The sequence below is a fragment of the Galeopterus variegatus genome, unplaced genomic scaffold (genome assembly GCF_000696425.1).
Source record: "Galeopterus variegatus unplaced genomic scaffold, G_variegatus-3.0.2 Scaffold1726, whole genome shotgun sequence".
Classification (NCBI taxonomy): domain Eukaryota; kingdom Metazoa; phylum Chordata; class Mammalia; order Dermoptera; family Cynocephalidae; genus Galeopterus; species Galeopterus variegatus.
Genome location: NW_007727837.1, coordinates 17,807 through 38,258, shown reverse-complemented (window position 1 = coordinate 38,258; position 20,452 = coordinate 17,807). Strand labels below are relative to the sequence as shown.

Below are 20,452 nucleotides of genomic sequence, written 5' to 3'. Positions count from 1 at the left end.
AGGAAGGAAGGAAGGAAGGAAGGAAGGAAGGAAGGAAGGAAGGAAGGAAGGAAGGAAGGAAGGAAGGAAGGAAGGAAGGAAAGAAAAAAGTAGAGCAGGGTAAAGGGATGAGAAGTTAGGGGAGGGGGAGGTGTGGTTTGATTTCAAATAGGGTGGTCATTATTAAGTGACATTTGAGCAAAGATTTGCAGGAGGTGGGGGAAGTAGCCATGTGGACATCCCAGTGGAAGTTTTCCATTCAGTCCTTGCGAATTAGAAGGTGAATAGCAAAAATACACACCCAAATTCTGAACAGAGGGAGATAATATCTAATAATGTGTTGCAGCTGCATTGCTTATCTTGTGTTTAGTCTGGTGTGATATTAAGATTTCTCTAGAGAACACATGCTACATAGATCAGAAAAGGTGGCTTGGAAATTCTCAGTGGGTATGCATTAGAGATGCATAACCATCTACGAAATAGAAGCAGATATTTTTCTCAAGTTGGAGAAAAGAACATTTAAGTAAATTGTAAATGAAGATCAAGTATAATGTGAAGGAGATTGCCTGAGTCTTTGAAATAACATCAAAATTACTAGTGTAATTCAATTTAGCTGTGTTCCCCAATAGTAAACAGCATTAGAGAAAAAACTGGGTGTTCAGAAACCTTATATTGTCATTGCAGTAAATGGGTGAGTTAACATTAGTATCTTCTTTGCTCTTTTACCGTATAAATAGGGTTATGATGATCTTATCAAAAGTCCTTCATTAAGTAATGAGATTTGCCCAAACAGAGTGCTGATTGATTTTCAAGTATTCACTCTGATAATTAGGAAAACAATATTATAATAACATGGTAAGAGTAGTTGGAACATTTAATAATGGGGTTATTATTTATTCACAACCTAAATTTGCAGCTTTCTTTCCTATAACTTTTATTTGAATTGACATCTGAAGAGGAGGTCCAATCAACCAACTTATTTAGAATACTTTCAGAAAGAGCACATTGTTATTAGTGTCAAGGGTTTTTCAAAATAGTAATTTTCTGGCTCTAGAAAATCACTGAGTTGAAGCAAGGAACAATTAACAATAAGAGTGATCAGCCCCACAGTTCACTTATGTTTTAAACTATGGTGCATCTGACTTATTCCCAGAGAAAATTGGTTGTGGAATATGAAGAATGCATTTATATATTTGGTTTTTGGTGCGTGCGTATATATAAATATTTCACCATTTTGTATAGCTAACCATAATTTCTTTTTCTTCCTTCTTTTATTATTATTATTATTATTATTTGGTTTTAGGTATATTTTATTTATTTATTTATTTTATTGAAACATAGTTGCTTATACATATCTGTGAGGAATAGTGTTGAATATCAATACTTGTGTGCAATATGTGATGCTCAAATCAGGATAGTTAGTATATTCAACATTATGCAATGTAATCATTTTTCGTGGCCCTTTACCAATGCATTTATTTACGTATTTGTTCACATTTACCTGGCCTCATCCAGCCTATGCCAGTGTATCAGTTCCCACTTTTCCAAGCAAAATGAGAGATTGTATCCTCCTGGGTTTTTTTGTTGTTGTTGTTGTTTTTTGTCAGTGGCACTAGAAACACTTTTGTCATAGTAGTTCAACACATACAGTTTCCTCTGCCAGCAAAATTGCTTTTAGTCTTTGATATCCTTTCCAAAAACAACAACCAGAAGGCGCTGAAGGCTTTTAACCATCAAGTGATTTTATGTTACATTTTATCATAAACATTGAATTAAATGACTAAGTAATTGAAAGCTACTCATTGATTCAAATTGACTTTGAAGAAAAGCAGTTTACTCCAAAACTCAGAATTCGAGGCACGTACGTTGTGAATCACACATCTCCATCTATCACTCTCTTTGAAGCTCTATGGATTCGTGAGTAGCAACTCTGAAGGAATTCGTGGAGGTTTACATATGGTTTGAGGCAGAGAGCCAGGCACCGCTGCCCTGGTCGATATTGCACTTGCTTGTGCTGAATGATGGAGACACATGTGTAGACTCAGCTCCCACCACTTCTGTGTGAATGGAGCCAGCCCTCTGCCTCAGCTGACCTGAGCTGCGGTTGTTAACTACATTCCAAAAATTATAGACGATTTCAGCAATAAGTTTGATAAAAGCTAGGTTGAGTTCTGTTGGTTTTTTATTTACTTTTACATTTAAATTAACCTCCTAAAACCACAGGGATAGATGTAAATGTGCCAATTTGTTTTTTGGGGGAAAAGGTGTAAAGTTTATTTTTGGTACTTCAGATAGTCTCTAACAAACAATTTGTCAATTTCAAAAAAAAAGTATAGATGGTCTGTCTTGAACCTTTGAAACAATCCAGTTTTGTTTATTATTCAAAATACCTCATTTAAAAAATACCTCTTTATAGTAGATTATTGCCTTTTTTTTCCACATAGAAAGGTGGCAGAAAGACAAATTGTCTGATTATGAGGTGGAATGCTAATTATTGGAAAGATTCATGGGAACATACAAAGAATGTGGTATCAACATTCCTTGTTGCAAGTATATCTTCTAAACAGTACAAATACTATATTTACCTTCACTCTTGACAAGCTCCAATTATTACAGTCCTACTTTCCCCTAAGTGGTAGCTTGGCACGTGTTCCTTGCTTAAATTCTTCCATAATTCCATTTTTGAATTATACTTCTGTTTTTGTGACAGTTTTCATTCATCTCCTTGGCCTTTGGGTTCACAATAACAGAAAAAGGAAATCCAATTGCTGTGTTCATGTAAATACATAAATGAGCACACACAAGAGACAGAGAAGAGTACTACATCTGCTTTCGCTCGGATCAATATTGCATTAGCTTGCAAGACTAAGGTCTTGCTGTTGTTCAGGAAAATTCAATACTTCTTTGTATTATAGTCGAAAAAGCCTTTCACTCTCCTATCTTGAGGGCTCCTAAAGAGAGTTGCACGCTGCTGTCCGGGGGCAATGTTCTAAAGGACAGAAGGCAGATTTACCCAGCGTGTCTCAAACATTATAAACCAGTGAGTCATGGAGACTCTCTAAATTATGAGTCTGCATTAAACAAGTTCTCTTCTGTTTTCTCTTTCAAAGAGACTCCCCCTTCCACCCTCCCCAGGAATTGGGTGATAGTGGAGGGGGAGGGTCTATGGCCAGAGCTTCTAGGGGGAGCACAGCTTCCCTTGTGTGCTTATGTTCTTGGGAAGGTCAGGAGCTGTGGCGATCAGAGGATGACCCCAAAGCTTAAGATTGTAAAAGTTTGCCCAAACACTAAAGAAAAAGATTATGAAACCACACTGATGGAATTTAAATGAGGGGGAAACGTTAGGGAGTATGAATGGACTCTACACCTCCCCTTTAAAATTGCAGACCAGAAATGACATTCTTTTTGAGGAAAGGAAAGACCTTAGTTTCTTGCTCAGCAATGGTATTTTCATGCACATGTGTGGGCAACTTTGAGCTCTACAGAGAAGGAAAAAATGTTGAATTGGTGGTAGGGCCACATCCAGAATGAAGAAAATCTGGCAAAGAACCAGCACTTGTAGAAAATAAGCCAGGATTAAAGCTGAAGAGAAACAAAAAACAGTAAGAATTTCATCTCCTGAGATGCTTTCTTCTGCCAGCCAAGAAGCCTAGTATAACAAAATTCTCTTCTCATAATGCAAAGGTATCGTCCATGGCAATGTGATGCCCCATAGATAATCTGTATCAATTCCCCTCACTGGGTTATTCTCCTTGGTTTTTTGTTTGTTTGTTTGTTTGTTTGTTTTTATGATAAACAGTCTATGCACACAATATGTTTGGTTCTTGGAGAGTGAGGGATTGCAGCAGAGAGAAAATTCTGAATTCAATCAAATCAATTGCTTTGAACACATCGAGAAGTTATCAGGTATTCAAAGTAACCCGTTTTGCACTAACTCAAATATATGAACCACTTTGCTTTAGTGTATATATGTATGTATTTTTTTGTAAGAAGATTGGAGCTGAAAACCTGTTAGCCAAATGTCTGTACTTGCTAAAAAGCAGGGTGCTCAGATTACCTGCCTACTAGAAACTCAGCTGGTACTTGCGGCCCCAGGGAGATCAATTCTTGTGGGCTTTGCTTTTGAAATCACTTGAAGCATCTCCTAGCTCTTATCCACTGCCTTCTGCGTGCAAGCTGCACACACAAGCCTGGGACTACCACAGCCCTATGGAAGGCCCGTCTCTCCGGGGAATTGTCCACCTACTGTGCTTCCTTAAACAAAGCAATCATTCTTAGTTGAAATGCACAGATCCATGGATTTCTTGGAGGCGAAAACAGTCCACACCAGATTGTCCTTCTAAGCCCAAACCATCTGGCCTGTCTTTACCATATGTGCAATGAAAAAAAGTAAAGAAAAAAGGACTTTTTTTCCGTCTTGCTGATGATCTGGACAGGGAAATGGAAGGATTCTCCAAGTCCAGGGGGCTTCTGAACTGTTCATAAAGCAACATACAATCACTCTGATAGCCAAGGTTGTCTACAGTGCTTCAACAAATAGCAATTTGACTTTAACACAAATTAGTCAGTGTTCCCAATCATTTGCTGCCTTGGGTACACTCTTTTCTTGGTATGCACAGTCAAAAGCTGCTTAGGGCCATCTCTTAGCCACTGGACACAGGTGCAGTGCAGCCACCGCTCAGAACTGGGAAAGAAAAAACTGGGACAGAAGTCAGAAAGATGCATTTCTGTTTCATTTTGATTATAACTTACCATTACATATAAATTAGTGACATCTATAGTCACTAATTTTTAAAAAATTGTTACTATTATTAATTAGTCTTTAGATAAAGCCCTGAGTAGGACATGATCCATTGTCCTTTGTCCAAGTCTGCATAGATATTTATCACCATAAGAATCCAGGGCTAAATGATGGAATGAGGAAGGAAGACAGGATTACCCACTCCTGGATCAGACCCCTGCTACTTCTGTGGCTCCCAAGCATCCACCTTCCCCGGGATCTCCTCCTAGGGCAGCAGAAGTGAGGGCAGGCATCTCCAAGAGAACTCGCTGACCACAGTCTCACTGGAGTCCTTTGGCTCTGGGCTGTGTGTGCAGTTTGGTCCCAGTGATGAATGCCAAGGTACCACTTGACAGCCCAAATCTCCTTCTTTGCAATTGAAGTAAGCATTTCGATTCTGTTCCTGAAAACAATCCTGCTCATTGGGGAATGTGGTTATGCCTGTTACTGCCCTTCTGAGCATACTTTAAAATCTTCTCCGCAAACCCAATCCAACATGTTCACTGCAAACCAATTAACTAGGGAAGATTTGCTTTGGGGTGGAAAATGCTTCTGGGTTCTGCTGGGGCCCATGTCTGTAAATGGTTATTCTTGCATCTACTATAGAGGAAAAGACATTTTGACATTCTCTGTATTTTTCTCTTTCCAGTTGGCCCTCACATTGGGCGTTACTGTGGACAGAAAACACCAGGTCGAATCCGTTCCTCATCGGGCATTCTGTCCATGGTTTTTTATACTGACAGTGCCATAGCAAAAGAAGGCTTCTCAGCAAACTACAGTGTCTTACAGAGCAGCGTCTCAGAAGGTCAGTGTTCATCTTGCAAAGCCCTGGGGTAAATACTCGCTGTTATTCCTTCTTACACACCTGCGGCACATGAAACACCAAAGAAATGTTTTCTGAATTAGGGTGTCAAGTGTTTGTTTTTCTCTTTTAAATGTTTTTGATGAATACCAATAGGAAGAACTATTTGGTATGCTTTCTTCATAAAATTGTGGCTGAGAAGCCTGCTGTGAGCCTCCGAAATTATGGGAGGAAGTGAGAAATGGCAAAACACTGCCTTGAAACAGTGAAATATGACCAGACACTTACCTGGAACCCTCGAATGTGTAATAGGCTGAGAATGGTAAAAGGACGGGCATTAATGCCAGGTGATAAGAACAAATCTGCAGTAGTTCATTGACAGAGGTGTCAAACAGAACGGATGGCGAGGGGTGGTTCGGTTGTGGAAGACCCTGGGGTCTTCCATCTTCCATTATGTTTTCTTTCTTACATGAATGAAAGCAGGTGTTTATGTAAAAGAAGCACATTTTAATTTCTATTCTACTTTTCCATCAAAGAAAAAAAGTAAAATTATTTGTATATTACAAAAATACTAAACTAACTCAAACTTTTCTTAAAGTTTATGTGGTCGCCAACTCTTTTAATGGCTGGAGAAAAAACTGAAAGAACAAGAATAAATTGTTTGTGTGTTTCATCAGTTCTGGCTGCCAGATTGTAAAGCATCAGAGAGAGGACGAGGGGTGTTTGGAGACCCATCCTACAGATAGGCTAGTATCTCCTCCACCAGATGCCCCGTGCAAATGAAAAGGCCAATGAAATTTCAAAATTGGATTTGTGCTTCATTTATTTGATTAAATTATTTATGTATTTCTGTGCCTGTAAATATTTTTTATGTTACAAATAACAAACCTAAGCTTAAAAGTGTGAAACCAGTGAAAGAAAGCTTTTTATGCCATAAACCTTATCTGTTATGATAGAAAAGTCAGAAAATGTACAATTTTGGCTAGTAGAGATTTTCTGGATGGTTGGGAGTCTTCCATTTAATCTCTAAAGCTTTTTTTCCCTTTTGTATTTTGGATTCACATTTTTCTAAAATTGATTGTTCATCTTCCAATAGCAAACTGAGTGTGTTAGGCCTAATGGTATATAAGTTTTGTTAATTCATGGTGATTTTTGTAAGCATTATTATTTTAAGCTGTAAAACTGTGGTGCTCCTTAGGGCCATATGATACTGCAGTTTACACCTGATGGATACTTTTGTAAATAAAGTAAGCTAATAAAGTAAGCTAATTATGTTAATAAAGTAAGCTAATTATGTTAATGACCATGAGCAGGCCAGGGGCAGAAGACATGAGAACTAAAGGAGACAGGGAGAATGAGTGGCCTAGGTGCTACCTGCAAGGGATCTGAGAGACAGAGAGTTACTTACAATCTACTGTCCACTGAAAATGAACTGTAAATAAACATAAAGCCATCTTCAGTTTTATTAGATAGAGGAAATAATTCAATACAATAATTTTATTTAAATACAACTTTTGACGTGCATCCATGTGACAGACAGACCACACACACACACACACACACACACACACACACACATACACAAACCCCAACACACACATACACAAACCCCAACACACACATATTCAATTTTGAAAATAAATCAGAATTTTTCATCATTTCGTAATAAATTTCACATAGTATTGTTGTCAACCTAGGTTCACTAGGGAAAATCATTAATCACTGTGATTATCTTCATAGTCTTAAAATATTGCCATGAAAATGCAAATATCGGTGCTATGTTCCAATAAGTCACTTGCTGCTGTCTTTTGTAAGTCTTTGAGCACATGAACTCTGTAGTCTGACAGATTAAAAATAAAATGCATCTTAGGTCTCGTATATTTTGATGACTTTGGGCCATATGTTTCCCTTCAGATTTCAAATGTATGGAACCTCTGGGCATGGAATCAGGAGAGATTCATTCTGACCAGATCACAGCTTCTTCCCAGTATAGCACCAACTGGTCTGCAGAGCGCTCTCGCCTGAACTACCCTGAGAATGGGTGGACTCCTGGAGAAGATTCCTACAGAGAGTGGATACAGGTACGTGGTGTAAGACCTGGCATATCTCGTGTTAAAGAAGACTTTGGCCATCTCGAAAGGGTGTTGGAAAAAAGCAGTGCCATGACAAATGCCCTCACATGAGAAGGATTACAGACACCAAGTGTGGTCACTGCAGAACGGTCTCATCACTACACAGTCAGAGAAGAGCAGGTCTGGCTGACAGCCCTGAAAAACCATTTGTCTTCTCGATTCTTATATGAGGGTACTTCAAAAAGTTTGTAGGAAAACAGAATTAAAAGATAATGCAACCCTTTTCATGAAATTTTTGAAGACCCCTCATGTATTATTCTTCATGGAATTTGTGTACAGGTGTCTCACTTCGATAACAACTAAAAGATCTGGTTTCCCAACAATGACACATTTTCTATTGGTATGCTTCTTACTTCAACATATTTTGATTTTCCTGATGAAATATATGAATTCTATTTGTAGACATGAATGAAATAATTGTTTCCAAGGGTACGGTTTTCTGTGTGTAGAAGAAGAGATGGGAGGGGTTGGGTGTATCTGTCCATATAAGCCCATATAACACACACCCAAGAAGGGGTTTAATTGAGAGTACTGGTCTCTGTTGACTGTGTATTCAATATGTATATGTATGTATGAAAGGTACATATAGTCATTCCTCGGTATTTGTGGGGGATTGGTTCTAGGACCTCCCGTGGACACCAAAATCTGAGGACACTCAAGTCCCTGATATAAAACAGGTAGTATTTGCTTATAACCTATGCGCATCCTCCCGTATACTTTAAATCATCCCTAGATTACTTATAATACCTAACACCATGTAAATGATATGTTAATAGTTGTTATACTGTATTGTTTAGGGAATAATGACAAGGAAAAAAAGTCTGTACATGTTCGGTACAGGCACAACTTTTTCCGAATATTCAATCTGCAGATACAGAGGGCTAACTGTATTTGGGTCCTCATTAGTGATGTTGCTTCTGCTTTCCTCACTTTGCTCTGATCTGCCCATTTCTCATCCCCAGCACCAGCCCCAGTGCCTAAACTTACCCAACCTTGACATCTGGATATTCCCACCCAAAGCCTGATGTTCATGTTCATGAGTTTTTCACTCACTGTCAAATGAAACATCCATATCTGGGTCTGGGGTTAAACTGTGGGCAAATTATACAAAAGGTTATTTGCTAAAGGATCCAGGCTTCCTTTTCTGGAGAGTAGGCAGAGCCTGTCTTATATCCATTGCTAGATATATAAAAATGACTAATTCCCAGAGAGAGTTTCTAAGCAAGAAAAAAGCCAAGATGATTAATCCTCTACTTTCCACATTTATTGCTGTTTCAGTCTTTTGAGCACAAATACCAGATTTTGTTTTACTTTGGAAAGGTCAATATTAGTTTAACATACACTTAAAGTGAAATGGCCTATTACAGGAGACTGAACTCATGCTAACCTCTAAATGATAACACTGAGAAATGTGTAGAGGGTGAGAAAAGATGAGACTTTTACCTTGGGATTGCTGAATCCACCTCTAGATTAAGTCAGAAATGAAATGAATTTGCCTGTGTCAAAATAGCTCTTGGTAACTTGTTTTTCCACATCCCCAAACCAACAAGCAGTCAGGATGATTGACAGACGTGCCTCCAGAGGAAAGCTTATAAAGCATGTTTGCATGATAATGTAGTCCTATTCTTGGTGATGGGGAGAGCGCTCAGTAATGTAGGGACCCGGGTCTTGCAAGAGTCCTGAAATTGCAACCATAGCAATTCTTCTGTGCAAGGCAATTCTATGTCAGTAGAAACATAGAAACTTAAATGGGTTCTCACAAAGCATTTGTCAGTGTTGGTATCATTCTTCAGAGTCAGGCACACTTTGAGATTGTCCCAGAAGAAAAAAAAAAATCTCAAATTATCCAGTTCTTTCTGTCAGTGAGAAAGTATGGTCAGGAGAAGTTGGGTAACCCCAACCCCCAAATCAACAAGATTCATTTCTTGCTCATGGTATCCTCCATCACTGGTCCAGTTGCACTGCTGCTCCACCAGACTCAGGACCTGGGTCTTCCACCAGGACCCAGACTAAGGCAGCAGCCAGCCTGTGAAATATTGCCTGTCACCAAGGCAGAGGGCAACAGAGAGCCTGGCACACCATGCTGGCTCTTGAAGTTCCTTGGCAGAGCACTTCCACCCGCATTCCATTGCCAAAGCACATCACACTGCCACACTTACCTTCCAAAGGGCAGCAGGAAGGTGCAAGTCCACACATGCTGGAGAGAGAAGAGCTTTCTAGAAATATTTGGTGAACAGCATGAATGACAACTGTGCTGTGCATAGGCTACTTATCATTTACTGAGTGCTTACTATGTGGCCTGACCTGTGTTAAGTCCTTGACATACTTTTTATCTAATCCTCACCGCCATCCTGGGAAGGAGGTACAATTATCCTCATTTTGAAAATGAGAACACTGAGATTTGGAGAGATTAGTAAATGCTCAAGGTCACAGTTAGTGACTGAGTTTGCAAACAAGGGCTGCTGGACCCCAGCCCCTGCTCTGTGCACTACAGTGTGCAGTATCTTTGTCGTTCATTACCACACATATAAGTTTAAGTACATCTTATGAAACATCGGTCACCTCCCTTCAGACTTTTCCTCATGCTGAGAAGGCTCACACAGAGATAAGTTGGGTGCAGGGACCTTGTCCTTGATTCCTCTGAAAGGAAAATGTCACAAATGCTTCAGGTTCACCTTGAAGTAAAATTATCTTTTTTCCCTTCAGAGCTCAATGGGCTAATTTGCATGCTCGTGATGTCTGTGTACATAGTGGGAGCTGTTATCATCCACCGATCACGTAATTATGAATAATTCTATGTGTTTCCAGCTTTTGTGAAACTCCTCGGAAGTGGTTGGCTTGTTGTTTTCATTGGGTAGATGTTTTATAAATTAAACAACAAGTACAGCATCATTTAGACCAGGGCAAGAGGCATCTACCTCCCATCAAAGGAACATTAGCACGCGTACATTTTTATTTATATGTACATAAGTATGCAGATGACATTTGTTTTCTTTTTCTGCTTTTTCACATTTTGCATGGAATGTGCCCCCACAAAACAAGTTGCTGTAGCAACAACGAGGACAAATACTTGCATGTGTTAATTTAATAAGGTGATATTGGAAGCCTACTTTCCTTCAAGACAGGAACAGTCTTTTGGTTCCCATTGTTTTCTCTAGGAAATGACTGACTGACATAAAAAAAAAAAAAAACAATGCATCATTAACCATCCATATGAATGTCCACATTGTTGCTTCCTGTGAGATCTGTTGTCTGCCAGAAAGCTTAAAAACAAGTCAAGGAGCTGTTTGAGAAGTTGTATGAGGGGAAGTCCCACATTGAAGGTCTGCACACGGCCATATCCTGATCAAAAAGGCCACTTCATATCCTGCGCCATTAACAACTCTAAATTGTCAATGACAGAGTTAATCACACTGTGAAATTTGCCCATTTTTTTTCAGAGTATTCCATTCTGTATTCTGTGTCCTAGAGCGGCCTATCTTATTGTTAATTTAATCTTTCTTCTTCCTTTGTTTCTGGCTAAATAATCAAGGATTCAAAGTAAAGACTCAGTTTATCCATGGTACAATAAAAATTCTTACTTTTCAAGCACATCATTAGAGCCCAAGCCATTAAGCTCATTGAAACTGAGTTTCTTTTCCTATAAAATAAAGATAATGTAGCCTTCACTCTATTTAAGCTCTAGCAGTCTATGATACTATGAATCTCAGAGAAATGCATTCTCAGTTTTTTTCTTTTCATCTCTCTGAACTAAGTCCACAGCATATTGTGTCTGTTCAGGAGACATGTTCTCATAGATCCTAAATGTAGCCATTCACACACAAAGCAAAATTTAATTCGTTAATTATTTCAGTGTTTTATTAATGATAGTGTTCACCACGCTGTAAACAGATTTATCCTTCCAGCTTTAATTAAAGCTCTTGGGAGTGCTTTTCTCCAAACAACTGTGACTTTTTCCTGATTAAAATGCCAGGAGACAAAAAAAAAAAAAAAAGAGTTATAATGCCTGGGTGGGATATGAACTTTGTTGATCCAAAGAAATAAAAATCGCACCAGGGACTAATCGATTACCACACTGTCCAGTGACTTTAAAAGTACAATTACTTGACAGACTAGCTCAGACTGCAACCCTATTCTTCTCCAAATTTGGGGGCCCTGTCTTTTGTGGAGAAAAATTTGATGCTAGATTATTTATGCCTTTACTTATTCCCAAAGAGCAGAAAGCAGTTGGCTTCTAAACCACATCCTGTTTGGTTTGGTAAATCAACCCTATTATGGATTAATCACATGGCAGAAGGAAACTTCCAGAAAGACCGTCTGTAGCTGTTAGAATACATCAGCAAGCCTCTGAAGCGAAAGTGGCTTCATCTTCTGGTACAGATGTTCATTCTGAAGTGTGAGGACAAGGAAAGCTCCAGAAGAGAGGAGCTAGAACTAATCCTTGGAAGAAGCTCGTTTCCATGTTTTCCTTTTGCATTATTTGTAATCCTGGGATAATATTAAAGTCTTCCACATTATCTCCCTGAAGGACTTTGAAAGCAGACACCACTAACAAAAGCCCTTAGTGTGTGCGCTAATGAGATGGGCGGAACTGAATTAAAACACACCCGCAACAGCACACACACACACACACACACACACACACACGCACACACAATCATGTCCACTCCCCCATGAGGGTAGTGTCAAAAAATAAATAAATAAATAAGGCCTCCTTACAAGTTCAATGTATGAAACTAGTCAAATCCAAGTGGGCTTTAGATGGCTTGATGAATTTTAAAATTAATTGCGAAACGTGTTCTGACAACAAAACCTTACGTTTCAGTACGTGCCTTTCTTTATAAAGGCACCTTTTCATGCATATCCTATTTTAGACTTTAGAAGGTGAGGAAAGTAAAACAGAGATTGTTATCCTCATCTTCATGTGAGAAAATTGAGCGCCAGAGAGAGGTTAAACGGTTCACTGAAGCTCTGATTTCGGGGAAAGGTTTAACTTGTGGGAAATCTTGCTCTTACACAATTGAAGTGGACTTCCTTCCACCGACTTGGGGAGTACTGAAGAAGTAGTCCAGACAGCAGGCAGAGGGTGAATCACTGCTTGTGGTTGGATCTGACGCAGACCCGGGGTGTGGCTAATGTGTGCATAGCTCTTTGGCCATTCTAGCTGTGACTTCACCTCACACTCTTGGAATTGCGGTACACTGAAGAGATGCTGTCACGCCAGCTACTCAGAGAAACATGACAAAGCCTGGCGAGGTCTTAGGCCTCATGGGTCACAGAGAAGACTCTCACCCAAATAGTCAGGTTCTGGACCCTCAGGCCCAAGCTCCTTCCTTCAGTCCAGGAGTTCTTCAAGGTTTACTATCCGTATAGTCTTCCAACATCCCATCCAGAGTTGTGGGTTTTTTCTACCAGCAACTTCCAAAGTGGCTCTGTCGTGATTCAAAATTGAATTGTCTGTTACAACTTGCAGAATGGAGACAAAAGATAATTGAAAGGCATGGACCTGATTTCAAGAGCTAAGAAGGGGCCAGATGGACTTTCAGTGCCAAATGGAATGAAATAACTCATGAATCCTTGGAAATACTTTCTTTGAAAAATGGTATTATACATTTTTTATCAAATTTTAGGTGGTAGAAGTGAGTGCTTGCTATTCAAATAGAAGAATTTGTTATTTGAAACCCTTGTTTTTATCTTTAAAGTCAGTCTCCCAAAATTGAAGTAATTTATCTTAAAGCTTTAGAATGTCATTTATTTTAACAAATTTTATATATAATTTTCTTTCCTTCTAAACTTTCTAAGCAAATCTTTCATTCTCTGGTATTAACATGTTGACTGCAGAACAGATATCTTCTACAAAATAGTTTTTTCTTTTTTTGTAAAATTGCCAGTTTCTGGGAGGTTTATAATTTGTAATGCTGGATTCAAAATCGGTTCCATCTGCCAAACTGACTAATCCAGAACATGCAAAGAGCCAGGTTATCCTAACTGTAAATACTCTATGCTTCTAAACCAGACACTTTAGGGGGTGTATTAACTCATTCAGATCATTAGTAAATTCCCGAAATTACAATAAAATGATACCTTTTAAATCTGTAACTAGAGAACTGACAAAAACAGCTCACTGGGTTACCCAAATGTGGAACGATGCATGTAAAATACAGTGTCGGCAAATTTAGGGAAAATACAGGTGTTCAATTCAATGTGTATTCCCCAGGTGTGCTCTGTGTGTGTGTGTGTTTATTGCAACTAATATTAACATGCTGTTTTAGCAAAAACATTCATCTGGAAGAGAGACAATTTGCTTTAAAAAATTCTCAAAAGTGAGCCTTTGGTTATCTTGTCCTGATTCTGTCCTGACTTCTACTTCCTTCATTAAATAAATGCTTTACATCTACCCCAAATGTTTCATAGGTCTGGTTCCTATCACTAGGTTTCCACCCAGAAAGCCTGTGCTCCAGGAGCTACTGTCTCCTGAGGAACGTTCCCTAATGTTATCTGTGGAACCTTGGCTTTTCGCGTTACAGGAAGTCACTTGAAAGAAATATATAAGGATGGATTAAATTTAGACTTTTTTGTTGTTTAGAGAAGGATATGATTTGCGGAAAACAGATGCACATGTGACAGGTAATTATTTGGATGTTTTTAACTGTGATTGTTCTGTTATATAGAAATTACCAAGATGATTTTATCCATTTTGGTCAAGTTGACTACTTAATTCAGTCTAAAAATCAGTCGAATGATTTTACTAATTAGTATTTCATGTCAACACACCCTAAAGTGTATGACATTTGAAGAAACCTCTTAGGTTTTTATGATGAAGCATCACTGGAAAGACAATATTGAAAGAATCACAACTCTTCAGATAGAATTACACTTAAAAATAAATTACCTGAATAGCATGTACTTTCCATTTTACTTACACTTTTGGCTTCTTATTGTTTTATGCTGGTATCTATTTGGAACCAACATTCATATGGTCTAGAGAAGTTTTTTTCTTTCGAGGATATTTCAAGTTTAAGATGAAAGGGGATATAAGACGAAAAGGGGATATAAACATTATTTTGTCTAAATCCTTTATGTTGCATAGGTTCAGAAGTTAAGTTATTTACAACACCACATAGCAAGTTAATGACAGAACATGGACTAGAATCTTAGCATCTTTGCTCCCACTCAGTGGTAACAAGATGTGGAAATGGATTTGGGTCCTTTTTGAGAGTAGCGCACCACATAGCAAGTTAATGACAGAACATGGACTAGAATCTTAGCATCTTTGCTCCCACTCAATTGTAACAAGATGTGGAAATGGATTTGGGTCCCTTTTGAGAGTAGCATCCTGAAAACTGAGCAAACGTGTTTAAATCCCAGTCTGTCCCTACTTAGATATTTATTGGTCAATGACGTCTGTTAAACTGAGCAATCACTGCAGAAGCTTTAACATAACTGATGGGACTATGTCTAGAGCAGAGTTCCTTGGTCTGGACAATAATGGTATTTGGATTGGAGGATTGTTTGTTGTACGAGCTGTCCTGTGCATTGTAGGACGTCGAGCAGCATTGCTGGGCTCCACGCACTAGTAGCCAGTGGTACACAGGCACACACACCCGATGTGACAATCAAAACCATCTCCAAACATTGCTAAATGTTCTATTGAGGGAAAAATCACCCCACATTAAAGACCTCTGGTGTAGAAGATGCTCAAAATCCTAATCAAATCACTTTTTAAATAATCAGACTGATTGGTCTTTTGAAAGAAAACATAACTCGTTGCTTGGCTGGGTTTTGTCACTTTTCAACCACTTGTAGATATTACTTGAACAGAACTGTAGTCGTTTTGTTTCCCAAAAATACAGATGTGTTTGTTTACCTTCTGCAGGAAAACAGCATCATAAACCTTCCCGCTTATTTATCTTAACTGTCACTATTTTTAGCTTTTAAAAGTGACCTGTTTTTTAGCTAAATAAATATAGATGTTATTTTAAGCAACTTCATGATTGGGTCTTAAAATGCACAGATAAGGGTGGGATTAAGAAAAGGAAGAGTGAGGGTCAAATTGCAAGTTATCATTGACAACATTTAGGCAAAATAAGCCCGAAATTAGCTCTTCCACCTGTGAATGTTGTGTGCTACTGACCTTTGCCTACCTACTTTATTTTAATTTTAATTTTTTAAAAAAGGAATGCACATTTATTTGTACAAATAACAAATACATAAACTGAGTAACAGATGAATAACAAAATTATTTTAGTTTTGATGCAGTATGTAAATCAAAGATTTGTTGTTTTTTTTACTCCAAATATAATCAAGAGTAAGGAACTGTGGTTGAAAAGCCTGTCTATTGCTTATTAACTTATCTTTCCGTGGGAAAAATAATATTAAGTTTCCATTTCTGTAACCTAAACAACACATTAAAAGCTATCAATTACCGACCAGTTTCATATTTGTGGGCCAATAAGAAGCCAAGGTTGATGGTTTCACATCTGTTTTGGGTGAGAGGCTGTTCCTGTCTGTGGTATTTAAAATTTAAAGAACTTCTGTTATTATACAATTGGGAATCCTCGGGGAGTAAAATGTTAATGAAATCCATAACATGCCCAGATTTTATGACAGCAGTTTTAAGAAATTCCTTTGGTGGGGCTTGTTGATTTCTGTCCCGGTGGTAATAATTGTACTTTTTACAGAGTGCATTAATGTTCACATTTAGAAGCAATAGCTACGTTTATGCAGCATGTAATGTAACACACCAACTCCTAAGCTTTAAATAACTTTCATATTGTAATTTGAAAGCCCCAGAGCAAAAAAATGGGTGTTTGTCAGAATTGGCAGAACCCACAGTTTGAAACTTTTGTATTATATCTACATCAACTTTCTCCAAAAGTGAGGAGGAAAGGTACACCCTGGAAATTCCAAAGCCCTGGTGTGGAGGAGGATTTTGTGCCCTCATACAGTTCTCATTTAACACACCATTTGAAAGCTCCACTTCAAAATGGCAACTTTGATCCACATCAGAATAGCAATTTTGGATGCGGACCTGAAACAGACAGACACTCTCAAGAGCATGTGCGTGTGCACATGTGTGCTTATTTCCTTTCTCCACCCATTTCCCTTCCTTCCTCAGCCATCTAATCTCATTCAGTTCTAGGCTGAAATAAAGAGAAGAAAGTAGATTAAATTGAAAAATGCTCTATAAATCCCCATAGTAATAAAATGCATTATGCTTTTATATTTCCAACTATTGAACAGAGTAAGCATTTCAGACTAATTGCACATGTTATGACTGGGAATAATCACATATTCACTTGTGCAAGTGACTTGTGCATTTTATCAGCTCTCAAGGGGTTAAAAATACATTTACAGCATTCTTTTAATTGCCTTCCTTCACTTCAGGAGAATAATGTTTTAATTCTACCAAAGTTTTATGTCTTTTATGATTCTAATGCTTTAAACTTCCAACTACATTTTATGGATTTAGCAGAGAGAGAGAGAGAGAGAGAGAGAGAGAGAGAGAGAGATAAGCAAGCAAGCTCCTTTATTCTTTTAGCAAGCCTGAGACGGCTATAGACAGAATTCTTCAGGGGATGGGTGATTGGACCAGACAGGTTCTTGGGTCCGTTCAAGCATTTAAGATTCTGTGATTCTATTAAAAATAAATTTACTCTATCAGCTAGTGCCTTGAGCTTGCCTAAGATGAAAATATAAATACATGGAGCATAGCTAGAATTTATTTTCAATACTGTTGATAATCATGTGAGGCAGCACATAGCAATTTCTTTTTAATTCGGAAGATTCTTTTTCTTAGATCAAATAATTGTTTAGGTTGGCTTCACCAGTGGGGCCTGTTTTCCTTGGTTCTTTTGTGCTCGCTTACAGGGTAGTACAGCCCACCAGGGAAGGTAAGACGGAGCTTAAGGAATTCATTTTTAATGACTTTTCAATCTTTGAAGGAAATATCTGTGAGGCATGGGCTTTCGCACAGTTACAGACGATTCACACCTTGAAGTCCTAACAATATCAGTCCTTTTTCTTTCCTTAAGAAGACAAATACCATGTTCAATTCTGAGCACTTTACAGGCCTTAACACTAACCTGGAAAATTGAAGGGCAAAAAAAGCAGCAGCAGTTAAAGTGAAGCCTACACTGCTAAGGCTTCATGTGTTTCCTTAGGGCTCAAGCCGATGCAGGTAGATCCCATCTCAGAAGAGAGAGAAATATGGAAACCCAGGTAGACCACAGGCTAATAGGTGCAGGAAATTTGACTGAGCATGAATTTGAGAATCTGGAAATGAAATATCAAATTTCCAGTGGGAAATACTCTTGATAATGAAAATCGTACAAACTGTGAAATACTGAAGAATTTTTTTTTTTTTTTTTTTTTTTAGGAGACACACAGAGCTTATGGGGAAAAGAAAAAATAACTATTTTAAAGTTCCCAATCTTAAAAAAATGAAGCTGTCATATGTAGAATTAGGCCTAGTTATTTAAGCAGTTTTTTAAAAAGTCACTACTACTCTCAATCGACAGCATTTTACAGTTCATACATTATATTATTTCTTTAGTTTTAATGTAAATTTCCAAATATTGCATGCATTTATAAAAATATTATATTTGGAAACCTTCAGTACCAAGATGGCAAGAATTCATTTAATTAACAATTATTCACCATGTAAACAAAAAATCAGTCAATGTAAATTTCCAAATATTGCATGCATTTATAAAAATATTATATTTGGAAACCTTCAGTACTAAGATGGCAAGAATTCATTTAATTAACAATTATTCACCATGTAAAGAAAAAATCAGTTAATACATTAGTTCATTTAGAGCAATATTTCCTCAAAAACCAACCACTAGCAAATAAATGAATCTCATTAATTGAGACAAACATGGAAAGCATCTTACATGACCTCTGTCTGAATATTCTCTGTGTCTTCTAGGGAATAGGACAATAAGAAAAATGAGGCAGGAAGAGGTGATTTGGGGTTCAATCTGTATAAGCTGAAATTCAGCTTTCCGATTATCAACTTCTGTAATACAATAATCCAGTTTCCTTGGTGGAAGACCTTTGCTATTTTCCAGAACCTTTCTTTAGAGTGTCTGGATTTAGAATATTCATGTGGCCATATAAAATCCATCTCAATTAAAAGCTTTTTATCAAAAGTAATTCAAACAGATTAAGAACCAGTTCATTCTATTTCTTTTTAAATATTGGAAGTTTTATTAAAACCATGCAATGTGATGTGCTTTAATCCTTAACTTTGCTTCTAAAGGCATAATGGCAGTGTGATAGAATTCTTACTGCTCTGAAAACCTGGAAGGTTATATGAAAGGAACATCTTTGTCAGCATTTCCAAATATGTTCCTGAGCTTGATTTCTTTCCATCAAGAAGCCCCCTGCCCACCACCACCACCACCACAGCCATAAAACAGTATAGCCAAGTTCACCAAGAAAACATTTCACCTCTTGTCACCTCCAAGAATGTGGTTGAAATAGATGTATCCAACCATATGTTAAGAACGGTTACAGTGGATACATGAGAGTCCCAGCTTCCACTATGCTAAGGACTTCAGGCAGTGCTAGGAGAGGAATAATGCCATGTGTGTAGTGGAACATCTGTGCTTTTGCTCCAGTGGTTTGAAAGTTGTCGCGCAGATGCTTTTTTCCCGTTGTGTGACCCAAGCTGAAATGTATGAAATTAGGATAGATAGATTTTTTTTTTTTTCCTGAAACATGAAAAGAATTGGCAGCTCTATCCACTGACTACATTTGGAAGGCAGAGGGAGCACATGCCTTTGGAGTACAGAACGATGCTCCCTGCCTTGTCTCTCTTCAAGGAGAACTTGCAGATCATGGTGTCACGTTTCTCCATTCCTTGTTGTCATTTTCCACCTCCATCCTTGGAGTTTCCAGCTTGACTGCCTTTCTCCTACCAAAGCTGGCCTTTGCTCAGCTCAAAACTGTAGGACATCAGTTGTGAATTATGAGTACAAATGATTCTCTTAGACAGTAATTGTTTGAAAATCCATTTTTTCAAGGCGTTCCCCATCCCCTTTAAAAGTGATCTTCGAGAAAGAATCAGTACACACTTCCTCGCTGAGTGATAAGCTTTCCAGTAGGGAAATCGCAGTTGACCAGATATTAAATCGTGGGGTTCGTTTTGTCTGTTCCCAGGAATGACTGGCATCCCTTCAGAGACCAACTGTTTACACACAATTTCTGACAACCGGCTGTCCTAGCCAGTCTGCTCTTTCTCTTCTCTCTTATCTCCAGGGCAGCATTCCTGATAACCTTAGGGCAGTGGCCGACTTTAATCTCAGTAATCCCACCAATTTCTTGCAAGATTCTAATGCCTAGTAGAGAAGTTTCCTTGGACTCCTGCACTTCCAGATTCTCCGTTAACACATGAAACTCTCCTTACCACAAAATGCCCACCTAGATCACTGAGAAATACACAGAAAATCAGGGTAAAAGGATTTTGTCAAAGTTTATAGGCCAATTGACTGATTTAGACCATTGCCCTCATCTGCAAGTCTTTAGTTTTTCAGACATTTATCCTTGTGTTTGTTTTTGAAAACAAGCTTCTAGGGGGAGGGGGAATAATTAAAGGCATGATTTAGTGCAAAACTAAAATCAATAAGTCATTTCCGTGTGCTGGAATAGACAGACCCTGTTTGAGTACAAGTGTGTGTTTATCTTGAGTCATTTAGGAATCACCCCAATAGTGCAGATGAAGCTTTATAAGTAGCATAGAACAACAGCTTT

The 20,452-nt window shown here is 38.2% G+C and overlaps 1 protein-coding gene across 1 annotated transcript in view; it reads left to right on the top strand.

Annotated features, from left to right (window-relative positions):
- Positions 1-20,452, top strand: part of LOC103595256 (neuropilin-1-like) — a gene marked incomplete at its 3' end in the record, with an annotated part of 106,044 nt that overhangs the window by 68,377 nt on the left and 17,215 nt on the right. Inside the window, exons 5-6 of the mRNA XM_008578613.1 lie at positions 5,409-5,564; positions 7,476-7,642. Of these exons, the coding sequence (XP_008576835.1) occupies positions 5,409-5,564; positions 7,476-7,642 (323 nt within the window). The remainder of the gene's footprint in view (positions 1-5,408; positions 5,565-7,475; positions 7,643-20,452) is intronic.